This window comes from Pelodiscus sinensis, chromosome 1 (assembly GCF_052426305.1).
Source record: "Pelodiscus sinensis isolate ZL-2025 chromosome 1, ASM5242630v1, whole genome shotgun sequence".
NCBI lineage: Eukaryota > Metazoa > Chordata > Testudines > Trionychidae > Pelodiscus > Pelodiscus sinensis.
The window spans coordinates 149,595,864-149,616,250 of NC_143052.1; the positions used below are offsets into that span (position 1 = coordinate 149,595,864).

The 20,387-nt window shown below is 47.1% G+C and overlaps 1 protein-coding gene across 1 annotated transcript; it reads left to right on the forward strand.

Annotated features, from left to right (window-relative positions):
• The first annotated feature begins 405 nt into the window (after positions 1-405).
• LOC102460479 (zona pellucida sperm-binding protein 4-like) lies at positions 406-12,790 on the forward strand. The gene is made up of 12 exons (XM_075919816.2): positions 406-637; positions 1,660-1,778; positions 3,685-3,784; positions 4,073-4,228; positions 7,625-7,812; positions 8,239-8,336; positions 8,857-8,984; positions 9,610-9,799; positions 9,880-10,027; positions 10,525-10,603; positions 11,584-11,697; positions 12,625-12,790. Exons 1-12 carry the CDS (start codon positions 430-432, stop codon positions 12,771-12,773), a joined length of 1,677 nt encoding a protein of 558 aa, XP_075775931.2. The 5' UTR covers positions 406-429; the 3' UTR covers positions 12,774-12,790.
• Positions 12,791-20,387: the final 7,597 nt, after the last annotated feature.

Genomic DNA, 20,387 nt, shown 5'->3' on the forward strand with positions numbered 1-20,387 from the left:
TTGCTCAGTGCTGCTGAAATCCTTGCCTTTTGTGTTATTCAAGCCTTCCCCTTCCCCTTGCATTCATCCAGTTTGTCGGGCATCTCATTTACTATGAGGCTCACTGAGTTAAAATGCTGGATAGGGTTTTTCAAACACTGCCTCCTCCATTTCCATTTTGAAAGCTGCTTGTTTTTCCTTAGCAAATATGGCTGGATTTCAAAAAGTCATTTCAGAACAAATAAAAAGGGCTAAATGCAGAGCAGGTGCCGGCAGAATTTAAATGGGAGAGGTGTGAATTGATTGCGGGCTGCCCTCCCTAGTGGGGTTTAGCAGTCTCACCTGGAATCAGACACACAACTTTGGTCTGCCCAATTGCAGCCCAGGTGAGGGTATAAGACAGCTCCTCAGCAAGCAGGGTATTTTAGGAGCTGCTGGCTGGTGAACAGGATGGGAATAATAAAGCAGCCAGCTAGTCCTTGGTGTAGTCTAATTTGGCTACTTTGTTACTCCCTTTCTTTAGCCTGGGGGATTCCTAGTGTTTTTAAAGATGCAGCTGTATTAGGGGACCATAGTCAACTAAATTGTGGTTGGACAAACTTGCAGTTCACCTTTCCTGCGAACCGAACTGAGCTGATTTCCCTACTGAGTGCTTTGGGTAAGTGAATTACCTAGAATGAGACTGTCTCTTGCCTAGCTAGAAGATAAAGTTGGGTGATCAAGTGTAAAATTGAGGGAGCCCTGTTCTCTCCTCCCCCCTTTTTAGTCCATTGGGTCCTCAAAAAGTCTGCCCTGTGTAAAGTTTGTAGGTTTTTTCTCTTCATTCAGCTGGTAGAAAAGCAGGTCAGCTCCTCAGCTGATGTAAACTGGCTTAATTCTGCTAAGCAAAGTGAGCTGACATGCCAGCTGAGATTCTGGCCTAGGAAGTCAGAAGGGTAGCTAGCAACTTACACTGGCTGCCCTGATTTCCTTGCAACTCCTGTGTATTGTGGGTGTAAGTCTCTTTGAAGTGAAAAATCACACGAGTGTGTATGGAGTATTGCGGCCTATTTCTGTTGCCTCTGAGGGATTGTTCTCCATCCCCACCTCACAAGTGTGTCCTGGTGACTGAATACTGCTGAGGCGCTTGTGCCTGAAAGATCATACATAAAGCTCCCTCCATGTCGCACTCTTGCAGTGCTTCTATGCCAGCTGCTTCCACAAACCTGAGATACTACCCTATTTTGGAGGGCACTAGCAGCATGTGGAAGCAGCTCTGATGCTAAGTAACTTGGATAAGGTAACAGTTTGGAGGGGTGTGGTATCCATGTTGGCATAAGCATTAAGATGCTCCAGATTCCTGTTCTGTACTTCATCACTAAGCCCTAATTCTTTCCATAGGTTTCCTGGTTGCTCTCAGTGGGTGGCATCTGGTATTCTTCTATTAGAACTGTAGCTTATGAGCTGACATTGCCTGGAATGCAGAAGGGCATGGAACCCTTTCTTTACTTAGCTTGAGTATCACATGTGCTCTCCTGGAAGGACTACTTACTGGAGCAGCATACCTTCTCCCTCCCATAGCCTTCAACAATTGGGTCTAATGCAGATGTATAAATCCATCCTGTTACATAGCTCAGCTGCAGGGATAGGATTGACTCATAGGCTTCTCTATTGCCCGCTGACTCTAGCCTTACTTCCTAGATTCGGCAGGATGGCCTCATCCTCTGCCCAACTCTACATGCGGTGTCCTGGTTCATCAGAAAGAGGATGGGTCCTTGACTGTCACTGCTCCTTACACTGGGTGCTTTTTCATCAAGAAGGTAGGGTCACCTAACTGCAAGGACTAGCAAACGGATGCATGACAGTTGCCTGGAGATCCCTTTTTCTGACATTAGGAGCGATGTTTTTTAGGGTGTGGGAGGGATGTGGCTGTAATCAATTCAACAATCCCAAGTGGCAGCTTAAAACCAAAGGGCAAACATAACCAAAAGGCAAACATTCCCAACTGGAGAAGGAGGGAGCCTTTTGTTTCACTGACTGCTAGATCATCACATGGAAGCTTCTCAAAAGCCTAGCACGTTTCCTTCTCCCACTCACGGTGCCCTCTCCACTTTCTGGGGACTAATGCAGTTAGTGAGCAAACAAGTGTGATGTACTAGAATTTCATATGCTTGTAGAAGTAAGCATATTTTTAATAAGCTTTACACCCCCCTCCCCCCACAAGTTGTGTGCTGCCTATTAATGAACTACTCAAAATACAAACAGAATGGCCTGTTTCTGACTTGTTATACATGTGGGCTAACATGAAGAATCACTTGTGACTTAAATGCCACAGTGTAAATGAGACTGGATTTGCCCCTGAAGTCCAAGTGAAGGAGCAGCTCTAAATTAAGAGGGTTTTTCAAACACTGTTCCCCCCCCCCCCCCCCCCCATCTGTAGAAAATTAGGTGGACTCCATTGTGGAGTCGCAGTGACAGAAGTCTGGTGAGCCTGGATCCAACACGTAAACTAGTTCACAGCTACTCGCGCAGATGCAAGTAACTTGGCAAGAAGGCTCCAAACTACACAGTTGCATGCATCTTGGAGCAGCTAGGTTCCAACATGTAGCTGAGCTGGAAGTTTGCATGCTCCCGTATTTGGTTGCTGGTGGGGGAAGTGTAGAAAGACCAATACTGACTTCTCATTTACAACTAACCAACAGCTGGAAACAGTCAAGGCTCTGGATTTGAATGCTGACTTGAGGTTCATCTCTAGATGAAACATTTAGACGAGCAGTTCCCAACCTTTTCCAGATGGGGACCCATTCTGACAATTCAGGAAGAATTGGTGACCCAAGGCAATTGAAAAATGGGGGGGAGGGGGCAGAGCCACCTGGGGAGACACTTGGTGACCCTTTTGAAATGTAATGGTGCCCCATATTTGGGTCCTGACCCATAGGTTGGGGAAACCCTGGTTCAGATTATCAAACTAATTGTTTAGCCTCTGCTGAGGGCCTCATGCCAATTGAGGCAGCATTAAGATGCAGATTTCACAAGCTCCACCTTGTAGGCATGTAACTGAGAAATGGGATGTGCTTCTGGATTGCTAAATGCATTCTAGGGTTCTGTGCATCCAGGGTCTCAAAGCCATTCTGCTGAGAATGGGCCTTGGTATGGTCAGGTAACAAACCATATGCCTTTAACTAGTGGTTCTCAAAGTGTGGTCCATAGTCTATCTTGCAGATGGTTGGGGGGAGGCCCAAGGCTCACAGGCCTGATCTGGCTTGTGGGAGCATGAAACAACTCTGTGCTGCTGTTCACCTCGCGCCTCTTCCCCCTCCCCCGCCCCCATGGCTGAGGGAATGGCAGAGTGGGAAACTGCTTGCTTAGAGGCTTTTCCTGCAGTTTCCATTGGCTGGCATTCCAGCCAATAGGAGCAGTAGGGGTTGGGGCCTGGGAGCAGCAGGGATGCAGTCAGGTAAGCACTCATCTTTCTTGTACCCCAGTTCCCCTCAAACACACTCCTCCCACCCAGACATCTCAACCCCAGCCTGCTCCTGCACCTATTGTCATGGGTGGTAGTCCACAGAAAGGTTTGCATTGAATGAGGTTGACCATGTGCTTTGAGATCCATTTAAGGCAGTGGTAGTCAGCTCACCATGAGGGTGGGACACTGGCCCCTTCCTATTGTGGAAGGTGGAAATGTTCTAATACCTTGGTGTGGCTCGCACCCTCCTCTTCCTGCAGGATGGCTATTTCCTGATGACTATCAGGATTGAAGGAGTAGATGCTACTGGAAAGACTGTCTTGCATGACGAAGAACTGAGATGCCCAATTGACTTGCCAGGTACAATTCTAGGTTCCAGCAGCCCAGCCTGAGATCATGCTAGTTGTTCTTGCTAGGTGCCTTTGTGTGGCAGGTTACCATGTCACATGGTGTAGGATGTTCTTTAGACTTGGATAGCTGTGGTGCCTCACAGGCCTAGAATACATGGGAGGCCAGATGCCAGCATTTGCTATGCTGTATGCTACAATTACCTTGAATGGGGGCAGGGGAGGACATGTGGCACCTGCCATGTGACACCAAGTGGATGGGGATTGGTTTAGCTGGAACTAGCTCTCCTCATCTCTCCAGCTCTAGATGCTCCAGGTAACAGCATGTGCACAGCTGTCCTGCGCCCAGACAGGCTGCCTTGTGCCCCGCCACCTGTCTCTCAGGAAGAATGTGAAGGGAAAGGCTGCTGCTACAACCTTGGTGACCCAGTTGCTCCTTGTTACTATGGCAACACAGGTGGGTTGGAATTGAAAAATGTCAGGTCTCAGAGTGGCCAAGTAGAATCAGCGCATCACAGCCAGGTGTACAATGCAGTCAGGGATGACCTTCATGGCTTCAGAGCCATCTCCAGGCTGTTCCACTGGAATCTGGCTAGCATCATCTCACCCTTCATAGGTCAGAAAGGACTATCACCATCTGATCTACAGCCCACAGCCTTACCCAGCCAGCGGTTGTGGGTCTATTACCTGAATGGGTGGATAAATTAAGTCTTGATTTAAAGGCTTCCTCTGACAATTCACCACTTAGTGTCACTTGCTGTTTGAAATAATCTCTGCCTGATGCTGCAGAAGCCTGAAAACCCCTGGGTCTCTACCAAACTGCTGGGGAGGTAAGGGGGTCTTCCTGGTCATATGGTTACTCTGAGCATGCAGGCTACCCACTAGATGGGACACCTAGAAAGAAGAAATAATTATCTAACTTGAAGCCGTCTATCTGTTGGAGAAATCTGTTAGTAGCAATTGCAGGTAGACCTTATACTGTTGCAGGCAGTCCAACTGTAACATTCCCTCAAACTTTTGAAGCAATGTCTTGAAGCCAGTTAAACTGGTCACCTCCCTCTAGCCCCCTTGAAAGGCTGTCCCAGAACTTTCCTTTCAAGAGGTTTAGAAACTAACTTCACTTTGCCAAACCATTTAGGCTTGGATATTAACTGGCCAACACTAGCCTTGTATGTCTCTTGTCCTACTATTTATCCTGCTGATCTGTTTAGAGCAGCAGGTCTCAACTTTTTGGGCTCCAGAACCCTTTATGTGCATAAATTTTAGGTAGAGCCCCAGCAGTCCACTGATTGTATGTGTTGTACCTATCAATGTTTCCAGTTTGTCAACCTTGTGGAGACCCGGGAGATGTTTCACGGAGCCCTGGGACTCCATGAAGCACAGCTTAAGACACTGATTTAGAGCAATCAGTTTTTCCCTCTTTGTTTTGATCCGCTAAACAAGGAAAGAAAGTTGTCTCCTCTCAAGATAGGCTTTTCATTCCTAGAAACCCTTCTCTGCACCTGTTCCAATCTGAATTTCTCTTTTGGAAATGAGACCAGAATTGCACACAGTATTCCAGATGAAGTCTCACCAGTGCCTTGCATAATGGCATTATCTCCTCCTCCTCCTAGAAATACCTCCCCAAGATTGCATGAGCTTTAATTGCGGCACTGCACTGGTGGTTCAAATGTTCTGTGGCTGACCAAAGCATGTAGTTTCCCTTCTGCTTCCAGCTGAAGTCCCCATCTTGTAGTGCAAACTTGTTCACTAAGTGTGTGACTTTGCATTACTAAATCATCCCATTTCTATACAACCAGTTCCTGAACTTGTCCATCTTGCAGGACATTCTGCTTTTCCATGTCGGCAGGACCTCACAACATCAGGTCAACTGCAATTTATTAGTGCACACTCTTTTGAGGCCCAGACTACTATTGAAATCTTAAGACTGATTCCAAGATGAGTCCTTGAACCCTCTTAGCAACTTCCCTCCAGTCTGGCAGTTTACAAGTTATGTGGAAAGTTAGTCTTCCCCCACCTTGTGATTGCAGTTAAATTGGCAGAGGGTATTGACTTCCCACATAGAACTGTCCCATATGCTAAAATGGGATACTTAATGGCCTGGTCTACTATTTTCCACCCAAAACAAGGGTGGAGCAACATAGGCACCAAAGTCCCCCTCTGTCTACGTCTTCCACAGTCCTGTAGACACCTGAAGTTACATGGTGCCTGACTTTAACATTCCCTAGATACTGATTTCCATGCCTCTGAACAGGCTCACTGCTGCATCACTCTAGGTGTCTAGGGACCAGTCTGTCAGCAGTAGCCAGATGTCTGTCTGTCTTTCCCGCCTCTCCACCCTTGTTTGTGCACCAAATTTGCCCATGGGCTTGATCTGTTAGGTGCCCTTGAATGTCAATTAGATCCAGCATTGCTGGAGGATGAAATGATGCTGGTGCTGCCCACCTTAAACCTCTTAACCCTGCTCGTAAGAGCAGTCACCTGGGTTGAGCCAGGTTCCATTGGCCTTCCCTATGCAAGCTCCCTCCACCTCTGCAAAGAGTTTCCCACCACTGAGTGCTTTCCCATTGCTCAGCCATTAGTCTGAGATCCACCTCTGCCTTCTGTTGAAGATGCAGATAAATAAGAGTCCAGACTTCCTGTAGCCTAGATTTAAGTGCCCATCTCTTGAGAAATGGGAAGGACTTAGTAAATCCATACTCCCATGGGTTAGCTTAGGCACTCCTGGTATGGTCACTTCAGTGGATTGTGTTCTTGGGTGCCTAGCTTGACCCCCTTCCCTGTCTAGGAGAGCCAACAGGCTTGGCTTGGCTTTGTGAACTGGTGTTTCCTAAGCTCCTGAATAGCTGGTGCTCTGCACTTCAGCATTGCAATGTCAAAGCATTAAGAGCAACCAATGTGAACCAATGTGTGACTGTCAAAACGTCTGTAGCGAACAATAGTCTGTCTTGCAGAAAAGAACAGATTCTGGCTGGAAATGTTAGGCCTCTTGCACAAACACCAGAGGTCATGGGACTGCCTTTTCTCTATACCTAAGCTCAGAAGATTAGCATACTTTAACTTTTTTCATTGGTGGTGGTGGCGGCGAACTTCCAAAAATTAGGCTATTGAGACAGTTCTGGAGGATCTATCTCCCAGCAGGTGTTCTTTAGTGGCTTGCTGCCTTAAACTACTTACACACCTGTGGTCAGGCCCACTTAATGTCCGATCCTAAAGCTAGTGCAACTTACCTAAATTCCTGGCTGGCTCCATTTTCCCCTCTTGGGAAGAAGACAGAAATCAATGGCACAACCAATGAAACCTGGAGAAGGTTTGGAAGTGATAGCATTAGAGCTGGCCTTGGTGACTCTTCTGGGCATGAGGGGTCCATCTGCAAAACAGTTCCCTGCCACTCAAAGCTATACCACTAGACATGCCTGTAGATATTGCATCTGACTAGCAAGCTGACTTTTAACACCTCCCTCCCCCCAAACTAACTTGCCTTGATTTATTTGTATCTTCAAAAGGTCTTAGTTGCCACCAAGGGCCATGGGGTGAGACTGTGTCAACTGCATAAAAATCCCTGCCCTCTAGAGCTAATGGGGACCATTGTGCTCCATGTCAAACACCTACCATGGAAGGGCCATGGTTTGTAGGCCAGCCTGTAACCTTCCGTGACTGAGAGGGAATGGGATCAGTATTTCAAGAGCAAGTCTTTCCTCTACATTTTTGAAGCCCATCTGGTTTAGGACAGCTAAGGCTGGCTCCTCTTGGTAGTACAAGGAGCAAATCAGTAGGAAGAGGCTTCTGGAGGGACAAGACAGCAGCACTTGCATTGTAATGTCTAACCAAGCCCTTCTGCTGTTCCTTTCAGTGACTGCACAGTGCACATCTGATGGCCAGTTTTCCATTGCAGTCTCTAGAGATGTGACTTTGCCACCACTGATACTAGACTCTATGCACCTAGTCAGTGGACTTGGCAGCAGCTGTGCCCCTGTGGCCAAGAGCAACACCTTTGTCCTATACAGATTTCCACTCTCAGCTTGTGGAACCACTTTCCAGGTAAGATGAGGGCAGCAGGAAAGATTTTTTCCCCTGACTACAATGAATTCTTCTCTGCTGTGTACTGGCATCTGCTGCTGCCAGCCAGGATTGGAGTGGGATAAACCAGTTTCTTAGCTTTGCTTCTTGTCTTCTCTAATAGTCCTACAATTTCTTCAAACACCTGGGAAGAGTCTATGGGTGAATGGGAAGTAGCCACTGTCCTAGGAACACGAGGGAGTCTCTGCTCTCCATATTTTCTTTTGAAAGAGGAGCAACGAACCTTTTAACTGACTTGGGTGCTCTCATCACTAACTTGTCAACCCTCTTGCTTCAAGCAAGAGGACTAAAAGGCAGAGCTGGAAACTGAATTCCATATTCTTCACACATGGGGACCATGCCACTTTGAAGCTTCAGCAGTGCTTAATGCTGGTGTCTCCTGTACAGGGAGTTGGAGACCAAGGTGTTTATGAGAACCAGCTGGTGGCAGACAGGGATGTCAGAAGCTGGAGCACTGGGTCTGTCACCCGGGACAGCACCTTCAGGTGAGACTTAAGCTCTGGTAAGGTCTAGATGGAAAGGATGCTCTAGATTCTCCCCTCTTGCATAGGAGTAAGTGCTTAAGGGGCAGGATATCAACAGAACTGGACCAGTCTAAATTCATGCCTTGAGTTGTATCCCATCTTTGTGTATAGAATTGGCCTCTAAGTCAGATTGGGGTGGGGGAAGCCTGGGCATGGATGGGAGGAACAGCACCAATACCTTAGTGCAGCGCACAGCAGATGGATTGGGCATGACTGAAAATAGCCTGCCTCATCTGACAGGATGACTCAGACTGTGGCTGGTGAGGGTTGCAAGTCCTAACTCTCCCATCCCTTCCTGATGCATTTGCCCTCACCCATAGCTGTAATTCTCTCCTTCTCCCCGCCCACCCCACCTTTGAGACTTCTGAATTGTCTTGTGAATTTTTCATAATGTGTATAACTAGCCACACTGCTGTTGAATGGGACTTGTTGACTGTGGAAGGGAGTACAGCATACTAATGTGACTCCCTGTGCACACTAGGCTCCTTGTCAGCTGCAGCTACTCCACTGGGGACTTCATCCCACTCAATGTGCAAGTCTTCACCTTGCCACCACCTCTTCCAGCCACTCAGCATGGCCCTCTGACTCTGGAGATGAGGATTGCCACAGGTAGGTGTTGCAGTTACCTTAGAGGCAACCCATCCCCCAGGGCCTGCCACACCTGGGTACTCTCTAGCAATCCGCTTCCCTCCACTTCCAAAAGTTTGTGCAGGAGACCAGTAGTGACTCCTACCAAGAGCTGCTACTTTCTTATGCCTTGGAACCTTTAAGCATCAACATCACTCTACTTGGGGAGAAGCTGGTCTGGAATCATCTTCATATCTCGGGGGGGGGGGGGGAGGAGAATGAAGATCCAGAGAACTAGGGTGGGTAGGGGTTATGCTAGACTGATGCCAGTGCTTGCAGTTCATAGGAGGACTTTCAATAGAGGGTTTCCTTTCTTGGCTGTAAAATGCCCACTCCTTCAGTTCACTGAAGTGTTTGCCCTTATGAAGAAACATTCCATAGCTCTTAATCACTGAGTTTCTTGCACTTGATGCATCTGGTACTGTCTGCTATCAGACAAGATTCTGAATTAGATGGGGGTACTGATTTGAAATAGCAATTGTATGGATAGTCCCCAATATCCTGAATATTTGTAGAGCCATGTCCCTTCATGCACCACCATGATGCAGAACTTTCCATTGTGGTGGTACTGTCTCACTCACATAACTGACTGTAACTCTCCTTGCAGACCAACGCTATAGTCGATACTACGTCAGCAGTGACTATCCCGTGGTGAAACTTCTGCAGGACCCAGTCTACGTGGAGGTCCGGATCCTGCAAAGAACAGACCCAAGACTGGCTTTGGTTCTGCACCAGTGCTGGGCTACCCCAAGCACTAATCCTCGGCAGCAGCCACAGTGGCCCATTTTGGTGGAGGGGTAAGTGGTGGGCTCAAGGAATGCAGAGCTGTGGAACAGTACTCGTGGGCTCCTGCCTCACTGTAGCTTGCCTTTCTCAGGTGTCCATTCACTGGTGACAACTATCAAACCCAGCTCATCCCTCTGGGAGCAGCTTCAGGGCCACAGCTGCCATATCACTACCAGCGCTTCCTCATCAGCACCTTTACCTTTGTGGACTCTGCCTCTCAGCAGGCACTCAGTGGACCGGTAAGCCATGTCAGTACCCAGTGTCCTAATTGACAAAGGCCAGTTGACCATGCTTGGGAAGCCCTATTCCAGCATGAAGGACCTGATAGAATCAGGTCTAATCCATACTTGCCTGTGATAACCCTGCAGGATTATGGCTGAGTGCTCCTTGTAGTTCCCTAACCCAGCACTGCAAGGCCTACTAAGCTCTGAGCAGAAATTCCAAGTAGTGGTGGCTTCTACCAAGGAGTCCCAGACTGTCCTGGCTTGTTTAACAGCCATCTCCTTTACACCACCCACAGAACAATTATCTAGATCCAGAAGTCTTGCTGTTCAACCCCCTTCAATGTTAAATAGCTAGTGCAGTCTTTATTTTCCCACTGCTTCGGTAGGTTCTGCATCTTGGGGAGGGGGGACAGGGCTGTGAACTTGAAGTGATGCTCTGCACTCTAGTAACTTAGAGAAGATCTGCAAGTTAAGAAGCGCTCTTCAGCCTCCCACTATCTCTTGCCTTCCAGGTCTACTTCCATTGCAGTGCTTCAGCCTGTGTCCCATCTGCAGTGGAACCATGCCTTGCTCGCTGCCCCATGACGAGAGGTAAGAGCTTATGCTTAGCTTATGCCTAGCTTCAGAAGGGGACCAAGGAGGCATGAATCCTTGTAACTGTATCAGGATTGTTTCAAAAGCTCTAGTGGCCTTGGCACTCAAAGTTGTACTTTGGGCAGGAAAATGGCTTTTTTTTAAATAGCCATGTTGGTGCCACTGACTTCCCCATTGAGTCTGATGCACTGGGTCTATGGAGAGATGGCAAAATTCCCCATTCTACCAAACAAGTTATCTATAGGCACTAGGGAATGACTGAAATATGAGCAACTTATTGCCATCTAAAGTAAAGGGCTTCAGGAAGGGGTTAAGGCTAAATCTGGCACCTCACCAAGGCTATATCTAAATGGCACGATTATTTCAGAATAAGCTATTCCAGGAGAAATAGTGCATCTGCACTACAGGGAAGCCTGGAAATTAGTCCAAAGCAGGCTCCCCTAATGGGGACATGCCATCTCAATTTAGAGCCCCAGGAGTAATTCCTTTAAATGGTCTGGGGAGGAGCTATTTCAAAATAGGAGTGGAGCATCCACACTACTGCTATTGCGAAATAGCTATTTCAGAAGAGGTGGTCCTCATAGAGTGAAGTTACAAATGCTGAAATAAGCCTGCTAAAATGGTTTCAAAATGACAGACTAACTGTGCAGACGCTTGCAGTATTTCAGAATCCTGCTGCTGTGTAGACGTACCCTTAGTGACAACATAATTTGGCTCTACTCGAAGTCCCTGCCCTGGAGGTACTAAACCACTACACAAGAGGTATCTGGCAATGAGCCTGCAAGTCTTTGTTGCAGTGATGGGTTTTGAGGCTGACTCTCACTTTGGGCAGGTCTTCCTATATTTAGGGCATGGCTGGCATCATCATTCAGAGGATGAGAGGAAGGGCCTGAGTCTTAGGGTAGGGGTGTATGGGGCCTCGTTCTCCAAGAGAATGGCCGCTTTCTGATGCTAATACCTCCTTCTTTTCTAAACAGCAAAAAGAACATCTGAGAAGCAGGCTTCAGAAAAGGCTCTAAGGAGCCTGGTGACCACAGAAGGACCTGTAGACTTCCAAAATACCGAAGCAGATCAGACCCTGGAGCAGAAAGGTAATGAATAGAGGTTCTGGCAATAGTCCCAGTTGCTTCAATGGTTTGACTGCTCTACTGCCCTAGAATTGTGGCATGACCTTTGGTATGACTGGAGGATATTGAGCTGTGATGCTAAGGGTGATACTCCCTCCTTTGGGGACAATTACTGGAACTCCTATGCATACTGCAGTCCTTTAATTGAAAGGAACTTGCACAATATCCACTTGGAAGACAAGTGTTGTAGGGGAAACCAGGACCTGGATTCCATTGTTTAGAATTGGTTAGCTTTCTCTAGAGGGTAGAAGAAAAGTCTCACTTTGCCAATGACAAATCCTCATGTCTCCAGGGGAAAAACGTAAATTCCACCACTGGACTGAGTCTCCTGAGGTGCAAAACCTTTCCATCCCTTTCTGCTAAAGTCCATAGGCAGTCACACAGCTAGGGGAAATAAGACTTTGGATGCAAGGTGGAGAAGTTTTAGAAACCTGTTGCTAGAGACTTCTCCCTATATGAGGCTCCTCCAGAGCAATAGTTGAAGCCCCTCCTTTGTGCCAGAGGGAAGGAGACTGCCCTGAAACCTGAGGGTGCCCATAAGCTCACCCCCCCTTTGGGCAGGCCTAGCAACTGGGACCATGTCAAAACTCTGCACATTGGCCATTGTTTTGTTGCAACCTGACCCTCTACCATGTGAAGCTAGTGCCCTTCTGTCTTAATTGCCTAGCTTTAATGCCTCTTCCACTTTGCTGATTCTAGTGCCTTGGGGTATGGATCTAACTATCAGCAACACTGTATGCAGGCAATTCCAACAATGAAAATAGAACAGGAACAGTCACCACTTAGAGGTGGTTGTGGATAAGCCTTTTTTGGTAGCAGATTCTGCTGCACAATGTTCACAGAGCAGCTTGGCCTGAACTAGTGCTTGACCATCCCTCCTCCTTCCTACAGGCTCCCAGCAGAGCAGAGGTCTTCTGTCCCAGGAATGGGAACGAGTGGTGGTGGTAGCATTTGGAGCTGCTGTTCTGGCTCTAGTCTGTGTGGGAGTTAAGTATTGGCAGAGACCGACTCATAAGCAAAAGAATAGAACACCTAAGTAAAGCTGAAAGAATTGCAACTTGGCTCTAGCTCTTTTTTTTTTGGGTGGGGGGGAGGAAGGACCCTGCCTCTCTCTGCTATAAAACACCATTACTTTCCAGTAAAAGTGCTGGTCTCTTTCTAATGAACTGCAGACTCTGGACTAGTGCCCAACTTTTTTAATGGGTGTGTTTAGGGTGCAGCATATCAGCGTTCCCTAACCTTAATACCTGCCTATGTAAACCCACACTACTCAGAGGGCTTTCAAACCTCTGCAGGGCTAGAGAACAAAAAAATCCATGCCAATCAGAATGGAATTATCCAAGGTGTGACCAATTCAGATGAATCTTACCTACAACAAGTGTGTAGGGACTAGAGGGTTCTTAAAGACTAAAGCTTCTCACTTTCCCATGCCAGTTGAACACATCTGCCCTCAACTAAGTCACTGCAAGAGAACTTGAGAATTCCATGGTGTCCAACCAGTTGTGAATCAATAGATACCTTAGTGTCTACTGATAACACATGAGCCACGTTATTCTGAAAATGTAAATTAAATCTAAGGCAATTAACCACTCAGCTGGCCAAAAAGCCACATGCAGGCTGGACACCATGGCTGTGTCTAGACTGGCATGATTTTCCAGAAATGCTTAACAGAAAAGTTCTGTTTAAAAGCATTTTTGGAACAGAGCATCTAGATTAGCACAGACGCTTTTCCACCAAAGCACTTTTTCTTGCAGAAAAGCATCCATGCCAAGCTAGATGTGCTTTCCACAAAAAAGCCCCCCATCGCCATTTGCAGAAAACAAATCTGAGCTGTCTACACTGGCCCTTTGAGGCAAAACTTTTGCCTGAATGGGAGCAGCATAGTATTTCCACAAGAACACTGACTGTCTTACATGAGATGGTCAGTGCTTTTGCAGAAATTGAAGCAGCCAGTGTAGATACCTGGCAAGCTTTTCCAGAAAAGCAGCTGATTTTTCTGGGGAAAAACTGGCCAGTCTAGACACACAGCCCATGGCTTTAGATCAGTAAATGGTGAGCGTTCTGGTCCTTAATGGAAAGGACTAACAGCTGTTAACTACTACCCACGCACTGCTGCAGGAAAGGCCAATTGATACACCATGATGAGGTGGGCCTGGAATTTCCATGTTGCTTCTTGTTTGTTGCAGTGATGGGCCTGCATGGAGAAAGGGGAACATACATTCTCTAGTAGCAACTATGTGGGTGGGAGGAGACGTGGGAGTTAGTGTCCAGTTGCAGCTCTCAGCTGCATTTTGAGTTCAGCCTTTACCTCTCAAGGCCAGGGTGCAGATAAATGGGCCTCAGCAAACCACTGAGTAAATAAAGATCTGCCTTGACCTTTCCCAACAAGGCAATGAACAGTGTCTTGCCAGCAGAAAGTTACCACCTTTGAGCTCTCAGCATCAATCTTTAGGTAAGATGAAGTATGTTGAGGTGTAAAGATCACTGATCATTCTTGTGATTACTAATGCAAGAGTGAGGGCAGGGCTTAAGGTCCAAAAGCCCTGTCTGCTGACTCAAGAGAGGATGCAGAGTCATTTGGGCTTACAAAGTCAGAGGTTCTGTCTACACGTATATATTTAAAGTGCTAGAGAGTATGCTTTACAGGTAAGCGTGGACACTCAATGAGCATTGGGATTGCTCACTAGATACTCCATCTTCACAAAGGGAGTAGCAACAATGCTAGAAGCATGGGTCCATCTTGTAGCCCAGTTCATAGTGGCATGTAGGGGAGTGGGCTGGGGTTTCCACAGCTGTGAGCAAGAAAGTTACAGACTTGTAAAGTGACAGTGTAGACTTAACCTAAGTCAGCTGTTGTCTGTCACCTGCACAGGAAGTACTGTAAAACCATTCATCCTCCCTCCAGCAGTCTGGTCAATCTTCCAGGACTGGCTATGCCTGCTGCATTCCATTGCCTGGGGATGCCTGGGCCACAAGAAATAGCGGCTCTATTCATGCAAAGGGCTGAGAATAATCTGCAGGGTGAACACACACACCATTATCCTGTTTATCATAATGGCTATTTTAATCCCCCTCCTATGACCTGTTGATGGTGTTGCTGCTAACTTTCTCAAATAAAGTGAAGCACTTGTCTCCCTGGAGCTTTAAGACCTGATTGGGAAAGAATAAATTATAGTAATGACCAGAGAGAAACCCATCTCACCAAAATGAGATGCTACCTGCAGCTGCTCAGGCAGAGATTCATTTTACCCTTGGCTGGCTTGAGTTGTAGCTAATGGCAATGACCCTAAGATTAGTCCTTAGACTAATGCTATTGAGGAATGAACTTTACCCTGCTACTGTTAGGATCTTCACACAAGACTAGTCTATTTGAAACACTAGCCCTTGGGGTTCATTTTCAGAGGGAAAGGGTGTAGGGACCTGAATCCCAGCCTTCAGGACACCTGACCACTGTTCTACTCCTCAGTAAAGAACAGAGCATTCTGCTCATGCAGTAGCCCACACCCATTAATGAAAGGGGTTCTAGTAACAGTAGTTATTACTTTGGGAGCTATAAGCTCAGTTACTTAAGAGGGCCTCTTGGCAACTGGCCAGCCTAGGAGAGGGGGCAGTGGTGTTCAATGCAGTACTGGTAGTAAGTTTTGTTTCCTCTCAGTAGGGAGACTCTATCTCCAAATACAGGGCAACTGGTAAAATTGCTCAGATGTAAACAAGTTCAACAAACTTTCAAAATAACATTAGCTGAGCACACATTAAAGATATACTGCATTATAACTAAAATAGGCAAAAAAATATACTTACGCTTCAGTGGTTACTGCTCTTTAGAAGTGCCTGCTTTGACTTTGTCCCCTATAGTGAGGGTTGGTTGGGTGAGGGGGAGCTGTAGGAGTCAAGGCAGGGGACACTGGGCATGTGGGGGAGGGCTGGGGCTGTGTAGGAAAGTTTCAGGTGGGGGGGAGGGCAGAAGGCTGGGTGTGTGTGCAGGAGACAAGGTGAGGGTCTGGGGGACATGTAGGGGAAGGGGCAAGTGTGTGTGTGGGGGGGAGCCCTTTCCTGCTGCCCCAAGGGAGCTGTGGGCCATCTGTGTAAAAGGGCACTGTTGCTGGCAAACTGGCAGCAGTGTGAAACCTGCCCCCCTCAGCTTTTTCCCAGTGGCTGCTGGCCACAGTGCATGCCAGGGACAGCACATAGATTGCTCAGCATGCAGGCTCTGTTTAAACAGCCAGTCCCTGCTGTGCTTTATAGAAGACAATTTGTCCATTTTAAAAAAAAAAGGTGGCTGCCTTCCAGGGCTAAAAGAAGGGATTCTCCTGTTAAAAACAGGATGGGTGGTCACCCCACTGTTCAGTCTCTGACAGCCTGCTACCATGGCCCAATAAAGCTCCCTGCCATTGGAGGAAAAAGGGGCAGGTCTTTCTGCTGAGTTAGCTCATTAACAAGTACACAGCTGTTTCACAAGTGTTAGTTCGGATGTAGACTGACTAAAATATAAGCCTGGTGTGAGAAATGATGACTCCCGGAGACACCACAGCTTCAGCTACCTTGCCCAGGCCATGCTCCCTTTCCATGCAGTGGGTGAAACCAGCCTTCCTGCTTTGAGCATTAGCCAGCATTGTTGGGGGAATGGAAGGAGGAGCAGGCCACCAAATAGTCTAAAGCCATTCACGCCGGCCTCCGGCTAGCAGCCACACAGTCATGCTGAGATTGTCACACAGTGGACTGCAGCATAAGGTACCTAGTTTTCATGCTTCTAAGCCACACTATTTGCTCACTTACCTGCCTGAGGCCCTTGAGGTGCTTGCCAGAATGGCATTCAATGTTCCACAGACCATCTGGCTGCTTTGTTACGCAATTCCTGAAATCTCCACTATATAGGTTGGGAGTAGCCCTAGTAAGATGTTTGGAAAAAAGGCACTTGGTGTGTCAGTTTGCATAACCTGGTCAGTAATGACCTCTAAAAGATGATCAGTCAGGCTGCAGCTGTGAGAGCACGTGGGGAGTCCCTGCCAAAGTATCCTTGTGGGAGTTCTTGTACTGCTCAGAGCTCGGCTGCACAAATCGGGCATCTCTGGCATTAAGAGCCAGGTAAGACCCTAGCAAGCTTATTGATCAGAAAAACAATGAGCATAGTTGAAGTCAGGAGAGGATCCTGCGGGGGGCAGAAAAAGATGTTTTGTTAAATCTGGCTGCTACTGCGGTGATGCAACACGCTGGCCTTGGGTGCACAGCATCAGCAGGCCATCCGTGTTAGGAAGGTGCCAGGGAGGGAGCTGGGGTTTGGAGGAGTTTGTGAATATGGGGAGATGGGGAATTGGTTTTTATGTCAATATTTATTACAAAACCTTAACTCCTTCCTTCCCCAGAGCCAATTTTCCCTTTTCCCAGTAAAGTTCCTCCCTCTATTGTACTGTTAGTTTTGGTGTGCCATTCCTTTACTGGGATTTTGTTTGATTTGCCTTCATCCCCCTATGTACTGGAGTTCATGCTGCTTGCAGTGTCATTGATGTCTCAAGGGACAGCCCCCTCTCTGTGGCATGGTGAAAAGTAACTTTGAGTAGTGCCACCAAGCATGAAGAAAAAAAACATAGGACCTGCCCTGTGTGCAGAAAACAGACTCTGCTTCAAATATTGATGACAGCAAGCACCAGGGAGAGGAGGAGGAGGAAGCACAAGTTATACCTCTTGGGAGGGGCTGTAGCATCATAAAATCCTCATAGAAGCATATTGCTGGAAGAGACCTCAGGAGGTCATCAAGTCCAGCCCTCTGCCCAAGGCAGGACCAATCCCAGCTAAATCATCCCAGCCAGGGCTTTGTCAAGCTGAGACTTAAAAACTTCTAGGGATGGAGATTCCACCACCTCCCTAGGTAACCCATTCCAGTACTTCACCATTTTCCTAATGAAATAGGACATCCACTACTGTAACTTGAGACCATTGCTCCCTGTTCTGCCATCCCTCACTACTGTGAACAGCCTCTCTCCATCCTTTGGAACCTCCCTTCAGGAAGTTGAAGGCTGCTATCAAATCCCCCCTCACTCTTCTCTTCCACAGACTAAACAAACTCAAATCCTTCAATGTCTCCCCATAGGTCATGTGTTCCAGCTTCCTAATCATTTTGGTTGCCCTCCACTAGATCCTCTCCAATGCATCCACAACTTTTCTATAGTGGGGGACCCAGAACGGGACACAATACTCCAGATGTGGCCTCACCAGTGCTGAATAAAGGGGAACAATCTACTGGCAACATTCCTCCTAATGCACCCTAATATGCCATTAGGCTTCTTGGCTACAAGGGCACACTGTTGACTTATATCCAGCTTCTCATCCATTGTAATCCCCAGGTCCTTTTCTGCAGAACTGCTACTTAGCCAGTTGGTCCTCAGCCTGTAACAATGCTTGGGATTCTTCCGTCCCAAGTGCAGGACTCTGCACTTGTCCTTGTTGAACAGATTTCTTTTGGCCCAATCCTATAATCTGTCTAGGTCACTCTGGATCCTATACCTGCCCTCCAGTGTATCTATCTCTCTCCCTAGCTTAGTGCCATCTGCAAACTTGCTGAGGGCGCAAATCCATCCCCTCATCCAGGTCATTAATAAAGATGTTGAACAAAACCAGTCCTAGAACTGATCCTTGGGGCACTCCACTAGAAACTGACCACCAACCTGACATCAAGCCATAGATCATGACCCCTCATGTTGGGGTCCAGTAAATCTAGGATCTAGGCTCTACGTTTGTAATAGACAGTATTAAAACCTGCCTCATTCTTTCCAGCCGGGGAGATGAGCTCTCCAGGCAGTAGTACCCCCTTCCCACCAGCTGGAAGGGAGGGAGCTACAGCTCTTTGAACTGGTATTTTCTCAGTCTAGTGCCTCTTTATTGGCTCTGTGAAAGGAGAGATGGAAAGGGTGTCTGAAAGCATGGGGAGCTGTATTACTGAAACAGGCATATGACCTGAAACAGGGAGGAGCTGCAATAGAGAACAGATAAATAACCCAAAGGGGCTGAGAGCGATTAGAAACATGGACAGAAAACTGCCAGATGAGATTTGGTTTGGCAAACGCAAGCTCACACAGCTGAAGACTAGTCTAGCACATGCATACTTACCATGCAGAAGAAACTTTAAGCTTAACAATGAAATCGACACCTAGCAGGCAGTTGGAGCCCCTGTATCTGGGTCTTTTACCAACCTGATTGGCAAATGAATCCAATGGGAAACAATCCTGTAATGGTCATGGGCTACTAGACCGGATGAGCTAATACTTCCTTTTCCATTTGAAATGATAAGGCTTGTATGGAATTCCTCAGTCTACCCCACGGAAGCAAAAATAAGCATTGGGGATGGTCAGGAATTGTTCAGTGACCTGTTTTTTCACTGAAAACAGACACATTGTAGAAACCAAAAGTGTATTGAGAGACAGGATGGGGTTTTGATGAATTTGTACTCTCAAGCAATTTTAGAGAGGGAAAAAAGGTTTTTAATTGTTGAAATGTCCTATTTTGACACTTTTTTTGGGTGGGGGAAGGAGGGATCAGATTTCTGGTTCACAATGCCTTTATTTTGAAATGTGAGCTATTTTTAGTAAAATAATTTACAAATGTTCATTTTTAATTTTTGATTGACCCAAACCACAGTTGTTTTCTGGTGTGTCTGCACAAACAGTTTTGCGATTTTGACTCTGCTGATTTTGGCCGGGAACATTTTTCAAAATCTGGAATGTCTTCCTAGGGCAAGCTGTAATTTTCTGCCCAACTCTCTGTGGAAGCCTGGAAAAGCATAAGAAGGCAGGGCAGTAGGCTCATAGTTAGAAGCAGTTAATATTTGCATTCAGACGGCTGATAGGATTGAAATAATACAAACAGTCCATCCCCTGTGCTTCCCTGCCTGCCAAAGGCAAATATCATTTGAGTAACTGGTCACAGCAGCTGTCTCTTGTGTTTGTAGGTCGCTGGCTCAGTTACACTGAAGGGGGTCCCTCTTTCAGACTGCTGGGTGGGAGAAGGACTGGCCTCTCATCTCTTCCCTGATGCTTTTGTTCTCTGCCTTAATTCCCTTTTGAAGGGCTGATATTTTATTCAGCAGCCCCTGCTGTGCCAGAGCCCACAACAGAAGTTTCTCAAAAGCGCTCCATCAACAAAATGATAACAGCTGGGCTTTGAAACTTTGGGAGCCCTAATCTGAGAGGTGGTGCTGGGGAATGGGAAGGGGAGGAAGGGAGGGAGCGGGGGCAGGAAAAGCACTATTTGTTGGGAATAATGAGGCAAAAATGTGACATGGGGGTTTTGTTACAAATAATGGAGAACTTCAAACAATAGCAGAGAGTCGTTAAAAAGCAGCATCAGAGTTAAATACCTGCCTAATTAGCAGGTACCATGAAAATGGAATTTACTGCTCCAGAGTGTCTTGAGGGAGAGTCAATAAATTTACAGCCAGGATATTCTACCCAGGCCCACAGGAAAGTGTAAATGTGCCCAGCCCACTCCTGGCTTGAAATTGATCCTCAGTGGCTCAAAGTCTCTACCCTGCCAGTCGGGGAGGAAAGAGAGAGAAAAAATATGCCTGCCAGAGCCAGGTCTGTGTGAGCTCAACCTATTTTTGTCTGTGTCTGTAAAATGGGTGCAGTTCCCTGTGGACATGCAGGAGGGAGAGGAATGTG

Excerpts from the sequence above, each read along its gene's own strand:
- LOC102460479 (XM_075919816.2), top strand. The coding sequence starts at position 430 with ATGGGAATAATAAAGCAGCCAGCTAGTCCTTGGTGTAGTCTAATTTGG. Across the intron at positions 4,229-7,624 it reads TTGTTACTATGGCAACACAG|TGACTGCACAGTGCACATCT; the intron begins GTGGGTTGGAAT and ends TGTTCCTTTCAG. Across the intron at positions 8,337-8,856 it reads ACCCGGGACAGCACCTTCAG|GCTCCTTGTCAGCTGCAGCT; the intron begins GTGAGACTTAAG and ends TGTGCACACTAG.